The sequence below is a fragment of the Austrofundulus limnaeus genome, unplaced genomic scaffold (assembly GCF_001266775.1).
Source record: "Austrofundulus limnaeus strain Quisiro unplaced genomic scaffold, Austrofundulus_limnaeus-1.0 Scaffold193, whole genome shotgun sequence".
In the NCBI taxonomy this organism is placed as follows: domain Eukaryota; kingdom Metazoa; phylum Chordata; class Actinopteri; order Cyprinodontiformes; family Rivulidae; genus Austrofundulus; species Austrofundulus limnaeus.
In genome coordinates this window covers 622453-632284 of record NW_013952595.1, presented here as the reverse complement: position 1 = coordinate 632284, position 9832 = coordinate 622453, and the positions used below count along the sequence as shown (strand labels likewise).

The window sequence follows — 9832 nt, the reverse complement described above, 5'->3', positions numbered from 1 at the left end:
GAAAAATTATGTTTTTGATACTGAGACTGGACGAGTAGATCTCGGCAAACTGCCGACTTCAAAAGTAGCTCTTGGTTCAAAAAAAGTTGAGCACCCCTGATGTAGACAAACTACATGGTATTATCTGTTACAGAATGATTTAATAGCTGCCTATGGGATTGAAGACATTCAGTGTTGGTTTTTGACCTTGCTGCTGACTTGCAGAGATTTGTTCAGATTCTCTACACCTTTTGTTTATATTATGGACTGTAAATGATAAAATCCCTAAATTCCTTGCAATTGAATGTTGAGAAATGATTTTCTTAAACTGTTGGGCTATTTGCTCACACAGTTTTTCACAAAGTGGTGAACCTCATTCCATCCTTGCTTGTGAACAACAGAGCCTTTCAGGGATGCTCCCTTTATACCCAATCAAGTCAGTCAGCTGTTTCCAATGAAGCTGTTCACCCGTGGAATACTCCAAACAGATGTGTGTGAGCAACTTTCCCAGTCTTTTTCTTTTTCTTTTTCTGGCCCCTGTCCCAGCTTTTTTGGAACGTGCTTCAGGCATCAAATCCAAAATGAGTGAATATTTGAAAAAAAAAAAAAACAATAAAGTTTATATGTTTGAACAATAAATATCTTTTCTTTGTAGTGTATTTCATCGAATATAGGTTGAAAAGGATTTGTAAATCATTGTATTCTGTTTTTATGTATGTTTTACACAACATCCCAACTTAACTGGAATTAGGGTTGCAATCTTTGGGGCATTTATTTTCTTATTTGTTTGAACTGTTCCTTTCCATGGGTGGAATAATTATACAACATACAACTTCAAGAATTTTTTCAAAACAATAATTCAGAGCACAGGTTTTTCCCCACATGGTGAAAATTATATATACTGGTTCAAACATATTTACATAGATTCAACTAAATATTTTAATAAGTGGTAATGAAGGCTCCAGAAAGGCATGTAATTTCTCCAGAAACAACCAACGTTCAAGGCTGCCATTAATAGAAACCCCAGTCACAGTGAAGCGGTTTTTACCTGCTCCTGGTCTCAGAAAATGTGGACCAAGACAAAAGCCCACACAGACGAGCCAAATAGCTTCTGGAGAGAAGTATTCTGGTCAAAGATTGAGGATTATGACAATTACAAGAAGCATGGGGGTGGTAGCTTCATGCTGTGGCACTGGTGCATTGCATAGCTGAAACTTGGAAACATGGGTATTCCAACAGGATCCAAACAAATAAAGCACTGAGCTGTGGCCTGGACTACGCTTAAAATTCAGAAATGAGCCAGAAAACCAATCAAATTRAAATCAACACTACTAATTCTGCCAAGAACAAAGGTCAAAATGGTGGGTCGATAAATAATAACGATATATATCGTGATAGACATGTGATCAATATCAGTAGAAAATGTGTCCAATAGAATGTTAATAATTTCACTGAACTGTGGTCTAAGGTTAGTGGCCCGGCTAAGCAAAGTTGGTGGCATCAGCTAACTCATTCACTCTTTGATAAACAACCTGTTGAGTAACATTTGCAGCAGTTTCAGCCTCATAACTGCTTCAAAATAGAAAAGAACAACAWGGAGTGAAATAAGAAAAGGAGGCAAAAGCTCAAGAGGAAATAGTGGATTTAAAAGGAAAGGTCACGTCACCAGGTTGGCAGGAATAATCAGCATTTTTCCTCCTGGTCCTTTTTTCAAGTAAGTAAAAAAAACTAATCAATGATTATCAATATCAACTGACATGAAACTCTTTTATCCTGATACATTCTTTAGCCATATCGCCCAGCCCTTGTTAACTATTTAGCCAGAAATATACCTTAAGCTTTCTGATGGCTATAAAAAGCCAGTGGTTGAGGTGCAACTTGCTAGATTTCGATATATGCATTTATTTGAGCCCATATGTATAATTTAAGCTGTGTGTAAAAAAAAAAATCCACAATAAATGTAAATTTGTGTATTTAATTTTTTTATCCCTGAAGTCTGTTACATATTCAGTCCATCCTGAAAAAAAGAGTGATTTAAAAGCATTATTTAAAGACCCAAATTATTACCTGTATGTCTGCTTAGACCAGTAGAATTCATCCTACACTTTTAATTGCTCGTCGTCTCTGAGGACATCCAAGGTAGACAGAACTGGTAATGAGAAAAGCTGTCTTTCTGAAAACAGCCCATCTGAGCTGAAGTGTTGTGACAAAGTAACAATAAATAAGTGAAGAAAGATTAACGCCTTTGTTCTTGGATTCTTTGAGTAAAAACTCAAAGCTTTGTTTACCTGAAACTGTTAGATATTTTAAATATGTTTCTGCTTTTAAATCTTTAACGCTATTTCAAGTATGAAGTTAAACCCCCCAAAGCAGGAATAGAAAATAATTTGCCTCACGAGGCACATGCGGTTTATACAGTAGTTAAGTTGTCAGAGGCACAAGTTATTTGCTAAAAGGATCAAAAGACCCTGACATTAAGCTGGGGCCAGCAATTGTTGAAGACGCTTGTTTTTAGAGAATTAGCAGCATTTTAAAAAGACAACTTCAGACCAAAATGGATGCTTCTAGTGTAAAAAACAACTTTGACCTCGGTCACACCTGGTATTTATTTCCATCCTTAGCTATCAGGTTGTATTAGGATAGAACTTGATACAGGATAATGTTTTCCCTCGGACCACCTCTAACGGTGGTCTGAAAGAAAATGTCTGCATAAATTTTGCAATCTGATCGGCAACCTGATCTTTGACGGAGGACCTCCTACCGAACTGATATGACCCCATACCCACAGCAGAGTGCCAGGTTTAAATGGGTCTAATCAGAGCTGATCACTTGCAATCAAATTACCCAAGATGGATATTTAATGAAAAGWATAAGCAGCATTTTAGAGAGGTTCGCTTGTTTCCTTACCTATAGTTTGACAGGTTCGCACACAAACTGTTCGTCTCAGAATTTCATACACCTGTGGAGGATTGGAGATAATTAAACTGGGAAGTGAAATAACATGGATCGCAGGAGGAAGATGTACATCAGTTCATTTACAAATACTTACTATTCTGGCTCTTGTGGCGTTGTCAAAGAATGTATCCTTAGATGTGATGTTGTAACTGAAAGGAACAAACCCAAAAAATTATTACGCTAATAATCTTAAAATAGTTCATCTGAAATCACTAAAGTATCTAGATTTTAGAGCTTACTTTTCTGTTTGARTAATGTGAATTTAAATAGCTTAGTAAGCAGTGGTGGGCACTAGTCCCCTAAAACACAAATGTGCTAATYGTGGACCTTAATTTCTCCTTTGCGCTTTAGGGGTATTATTAATTTCTTAAAATGATGTGCGGATTTACGCTTTCTAACTTTAGAATTGAGTAGCGCTAATCGCAAATAATGTTTCACATTCAAGCGTCAATTTCATCTAAAGCAAAGCTAAAAAAATTTAATTTTTTAAATTTAATTTATTTTATTTATATAGCGCCAAGTCACAACATACGTTGTCTAAGTGCACTATACATAAAAAAGAACAATCTAAAGAAGAAGCCAGCAGGCTTCGTTGAATCACTTCATCACAGTCTCCCATCCTGAGCAAATGTTGGGGAGGAAAAACTCCCTGCTAATCAGGAAGAAACCTCAAGTAGAACCAGGTTCAGGACAGGCGGCCTTCTGCCTCAACCGGCTGGTTGGGGGACAGGAAGAAAAAAAAAGCTGTCACGTCTCACTATGTTTAGTAGCCACATAGTTCATTAAGACTTTGTCTTCATTTTCTTGAACAATGAAGCAGAAAGCCATCTCTACTTAAAGGGGCAATATCATGTAGAATCAACTTTTTTGAGTTTTATATCATGTTATAATGTTATACTCTCATAAAAAAACATGCCCAAAGCCTTGCTCTGACTCATTCATGCATGTTTGAGAAATCCTGCAGCGTTTTTAGGAAGCCATGCTGAGGAGCAAAATGACAGGTGGGGACCAGAAACGCCTTTGGGGACCAGAAACGCCCCTGGGATGTGTCTTTAAGCCGAACKTCCTCATGGCGGGGAGGGGYGCACCCCGCTCATGACTCCTGCAGGCTCTCGGGTGAAACTGAAAGTGAAACTGAAACTGTCTGCTGAACGTCTTACACTAGTTCTCACTCAGTGAAGCTCTTTTCAGATTAAAATTACCTTTCAGGAAATGTATTTTCAGATGCCAGGTAAACTGCATCATGGCAGCCCCCCCCGCACTGAAATGGGCGAGACAGAAGCGGATGGTGGTTCTTAAAGAGACAGAGGCCAATTTCAAGACGTTTAGAAGAGGAAGTAATGACAAGATACGTTTATTTTCTATTTAAACATAAAAACAGCATTTTAATAACAGCTAAATGTGACATAGATACTTTATTATGGTATAGTATTTAAATGTATGCCTGAGAAACACATAATATTGCCCTTTTAATAAAATGAACCTTCATCGTGAGGAAACATCGACCCCTTAGTCTGCATTGTGTTCACAGAGTTTTATACTCTGACTTCTGACTCTTTTCGGTGACGGTTTTCACTTAGTAGAGACTGTAGTGTTCCMACAATTCTTTGCGTGGCAGGAAGCAATTAGAATTTCTTCACTGGGTGACAATCCACCTGTGGTTCTGATCTGCAGAATCACACTCAGCTGTGCAGTTTGTACCTCCTCTCCGAGGGACACTGCGGCAATAAATATTAAATAAATAAATAATATTAAAGAAAGAAACATGGAACAGTTTAAATTCATGCTCTTATTTTGAAAAGAACAGAGTTCCTGTTCTGTGTCCTATAGCCTACCCAGAATGCATTGCTTCAGTTTTACAACAAACTGTTTCAAATTATTAAAATAGCTGCTTGTTTTCTTACTGAAGCCCTGCCATGAATATAAGAAAATGACCAAGAAGCAGCAGAACTAGCAAGCCACAATTATTTTTTGTTTTACAACCATGATTTAAAAGTTTGTTTCTACTAATCACCTCCCCATTCTGCGCCAACATGTGCCAATTTGTCAGTGAAAGTAATCTTAACACCAGATGTGTTTAGTGTTGATTTTTCTCTTACCTGAATGTTTTCTGGAAAACAGAGATTATATTGTGCTTAACATTAGCTTCTGCTAAGTTTTAGTGAGCATTTGTGCTTTTGAACTTGCGGACCTAAATAAGTTAACTGGAGATTAAAAATTTCACAACAAAAATTTGAATTAGCGCTGCCCACCACTGTTAGTAAGTGATCCATAGTAATCATCTGAATTTAATCAATTCTCTTTCATAGCTGATAAAAAGAAATACCAGCAGAACTAGACATTCAGTTATGAAAACTTTTTCTTGATTTGCAACAAGATGTAAATTTACCAAAAAAAAAAAATTTCTGCTCCAGTACAAGAGTGTTTAACACAGTGTAAGTCAATCGGGTAAGTCACAAAGATCTGATTTAACATATTCTGCAGGTATGAATAAGAATTTCCAAATGAATTTTGGATAAATGCTTGGCTTGGTTCAGAATTTACTAATTCAATCATCAACAATCATTAAAAGCTGAGGATTTCCAGTCCAACCTTCTGCCCCTACCAATAGGTGTTCCACAGGGCTTTGGTTCTACTCAACTCAAATTCTATAAAAACTACTCATGCCATTGCTAGTTCTTAGTGTATATGCTAACAACTCAATAATCAATTATCATGGCTAAAATTCTGCATAAAATTGCATATGCATATTAGCTTTTCATTGTTTAGCTTCTGCCTATTAGAAACATCATTCATTGCCGATGTTTATACCTTGGCAACATGTTCTTCAAGTCAAGGTTGCCTAATGCCCCAATTTTAACTTGTCTAGGTTACCAAATTCATCTTTACCAGCTATCTACTGTCTGTTGAGTTGTCCTTGCCCCGAACAAAATGATCACCAAGAAAAGTCATGAGATAGCACATCTAGCCAATAGACTTCATGTCTGCAATCATGTCACCCATTACTTTCTGGGGTATTCAGGTATGTAATTTTCCCTCTTCTTTCTGAAATAAAAGGGTGTTCTGTGACTTTTAACTCACTCTGTATGCTGCTCTGACTTCTTTGCAACTCAGCTTCAACAGCTTCTTTTTCTAATCACCATTTTAAAAACACAAAACAGTATAAAGAATAGCTTAGCTCTGACCTCTGGTCCAGCTTTACAACCTGCCAGCTCCTACAAGCACCTCTAAGGACCTCTTAAAGACTAGTATGAGTTGCATAAAATTTGTCTACTTCAATAACACATTACAATCAAGACTAGTGCAGTACCATGATTGTGGTTGTAATGTGCTCTTTTGCTGGAAATTAAGTTAAGGTTAAATGAAAAAAAATTATAGTGTGAGTGAGGTAAGTAATGTGGCACTATGATGCAATGGATGGATGTTAAACTCGTGTTTCTCTTACAGGTGAAGCTTGTCCCTGGAGAAGCAGTGGGAAATGAACTTGGTGCTTCCGTGGTCCTGTTGAGACACTTTGGGCTGGAACGGCTGGTTCAGTTTCCTCCACACTGTGCTCATACTGGACCCAAAACCCTTTTCTTCTTTGAGCTCGTAACTCTGAGACAACCATCAACATAAAACCAGTGATGTTATTTCATATATTAGACGAACATTAACAATGCGTTACAGTTTTGAGAGCATGAGAAAAACTTAAAGCAGAGTTCCTATAATGCATTATTTAGAACAAAAATCTGTTGCTGAATGGGTTGTGTGCAAAGGGGCACCTAATAGAACTTTGCTCTGTACGCCTTTGTCTTGTCAATCATTGTTTTGTTTTGATAGTTTCAATTACACTTTTTTTTTATCTTTGTGATATCGTATTACTACTGAGTCATCTATGACGACAGGATTTAAAGAAGGAGAGCTTACCGTCTTAGTGGGGACTTTAATCTTGAGAAACTCTGCCTCTCTGCACAACACAGGCCAGGGTGCATGGACTCGAGTAAAGCTGGGGCCATGGGTCTTCACCTGCAAAAAATGCAAACAATGACATTTTCCAAAGACATTTTGAAAAGTTGCCCTGTGTAAAATACATGAAAATGTCCCTTTAGGCATGTGAAGTTCTGGTGTTCTCATAGTTCTGTTATTCTTATTGGTTTCTGATTTGCAGGTTATTTGTTATCCTGAGTTTTATGGTTGTTAGATAATTTTGTCCTTGTGTCGTCTTGAGCTCTAATTGAGCATCAGTTTCACACAGCTTTGTTCCATCCTCTGTCTCTATTCACTGATCACCCATCCCTGTTCATACAAGCTCATTGTTTTCTACTTAGTCTGCATTAGGCCGTCATTGTACCAATGTTTTGTTCTTGGGCCTCCGTTTGTGTTTCTTCATTTATCAAAAGATTTCTGGGTTCATCCTGCCTGCACTTTCAGACTCTTCATCACCACATGGGATTTTTCCAATATTTGTGACCCACTGAATCTTTGAATGGCATTTTGACTTTGAAGTGTGTCGGGTAATGGAGCAGAGGTTCCCAACCCTGGTTGATTGGATGTTTCTTTGCTCTTCAGTAGGTCTTCAGATTCTAAAGCGTTTTAATCACTCATTCACACAAATCAGCAACGTCAAAGCAGAGACCATGGGTTGGGAACCATCGTTATAGACAGGGTTGCACATACAATTTTTGGTCTGGTTCTCAGGGGAGAACCTGGGGTTGTTGCTTGGTACTCATATTTCCTTAAATCATTTAACACATTTATCTATAGGGGTTTCAGAGCATTTATTATCACCCTGTTCTGTTTTATGATGCCTTCTATCAGCTGGCAATGTCTTGGGACATCATGCCAAATCAGAGTTTTTTATTTTGTTTTTTTTTTCTTCTCTGCATACATTTTGTAAACTACCTAAGTGGTCAATGGGCTGACCCATGGGCATATGTCATCTCAAACTGAACATTTCATGTTTGAATGTCTGTTAGATTACACATGATATGACCCTGAGATGTACAACTCCTGTAGTTTGGCCTTCTAGATGTTTGGCCTTGTTTAAACCAGCTTTCCACACTCTCCAGACCAAGCAGCAAATATCTGTCTTTTGCACAGAACAAATGTTTTATTTGTTAGACTGATTTCTTTTTAAAAGACTATTTTATTCAAAAATATTATATTCAGATGATTTCAGCTCATGTAATCATTTAAAATGATTTGTTCTTCATATTTTATCATTTATTAAAATACCTTAATCCCAGAGCAGTTGTGTCATGGTATGATTCTAAATATAAACATGTTTAGCACATGAAGAACCTTGTTTTAATCATAAAATTGTGAAGAATGAAATTTGTGGATCTTTCTGATAAATTAAAATAACGTTTAAAACTCATTCACCTAGAGAACATGGCAAGTTTTTATTTATTTATTTATTTATTTATTTATTTATTTGGATTGGAGGGGTGATGTTTAACAGAGACTCATCTTTGCTTTGAAATGGGGCAAATAAATGTTCTTCTGTTAGAGGTATGGTTTAGAAGAACTCGAACAGTGAATCTCACAGAAAGACTCACAGCCTGCACATGCTGAGGCACGTTCCGTCTCTCAGGAGGAGAGAGTTTAGTCACAGACGCAAWGTTGGACAGATCTGTTCAATAACAACGCTCTGAACATATAATTAATATAAAGTTAGGTTTTAAAGACCAAAGGAGATGTCAGGACTGATCGCTGCAGCCGCTGCTTCCACAGTCTCTGCTGAAAACTGCTCTGACTGAAAGTCCCGCCCTGCTCTGATTGGATAAAACAGCACTGGAGTTCGTCTGATTCGTTGAAAGCAGTGTCCGTTTAATCCTTATACATCAGGGCCCCGCTGCCCTCCTCTGACAGAATGATGATCCAGTCACATCAGTGAGGCTGGATTTTTGTTTGTTTTGTTTGTTTTTAAGAAATCCGGTCRTATTTGCGACCCTGCTAGCTGTTGTTTTCACAATTTCAGGTACAATCTTACGCAAGTGAGCTTTATGACGTTCCATCTGGTGCGCTTTTTCTTTTATGATSGCGCATGCGCACCTGCRCACCGCTTATGTGCAAYTCTGGTTATAGAGTTTCAAAGCAATGTCAGTGCTTTGACTGCAATAAATTATAGACTATTACATTTTAAGAAGCATGCTTTCGTGTTCCACATGCTAGTAATATATTTGGTTAATCCGATACTATCTGACTGGCTTTGATTGCCCACAACTGATTTAAATTATAGTGATGACAACAACGAAACTGAGCAGCAAGGAAAAAATAGGTTTATCATCACTGATATCCCCGTAATTTGTAATTTTCTTTGGTTTATCATGACAGTGAAGATATATTGAAGTCAAATACTGAACGTGACTAAAGTTAGTCAGAATGGCTTCCAGTGTTGTGAAAACTTGCTCATCCTCCTTACTCTGCTGCTCTGTTTTCTCGCTCTGATGTTTGTATTTATTGTTTCTATCATAAACATGCATTTTTCTTTGTTTTCTTTTTTTCTCCACAGAAACTGCAGCTGAACCAGTTAATCTGTGTTTGTCTGTGTCCCTTCCCTGTCCTTTCAAAGGCCAGCCAGTCCAGCAGATTGCTGCCCACTCTGAGCTTGGTTCTGGTTCTACTTGAGGTCTTTTTCCTGTTAGAAGTGAGTTGTTTCTTCCCACTGTCGCCAACATGCTGCTCAGGATGGAAGATTGTCTAAATTCAGAGGCTGCATCCTTTGAATGACCCGGTCAACGTGGGTTGGATCCTTTGTTGAATGCAAAGACTGGAAGAAAATGGCTGTGAAAGTGGAYGGTCTAGCCTTCAGCTTTATTTTTGCCTTTACCATGGCACATGTCCAGTTGCCTAACAACCATGAAGATCAAAAATAGATCCAAATAAGTAAAATATTAATACAATAATATATTAT

The 9832-nt window shown here is 37.6% G+C and overlaps 1 protein-coding gene across 3 annotated transcripts in view; it reads right to left on the bottom strand.

The window, feature by feature from the left end:
- Positions 1-9832, bottom strand: part of ano2b (anoctamin 2b) — a 105632-nt gene that overhangs the window by 63412 nt on the left and 32388 nt on the right. For all 3 annotated transcript variants that reach the window (XM_014018451.1, XM_014018452.1, XM_014018453.1), the window contains 4 exons: positions 6844-6942; positions 6380-6531; positions 3029-3083; positions 2887-2938 (listed from right to left, as the gene is read on the bottom strand). In XM_014018451.1, coding sequence (XP_013873905.1) covers positions 2887-2938; positions 3029-3083; positions 6380-6531; positions 6844-6942 — 358 coding nt within the window. The remainder of the gene's footprint in view (positions 1-2886; positions 2939-3028; positions 3084-6379; positions 6532-6843; positions 6943-9832) is intronic.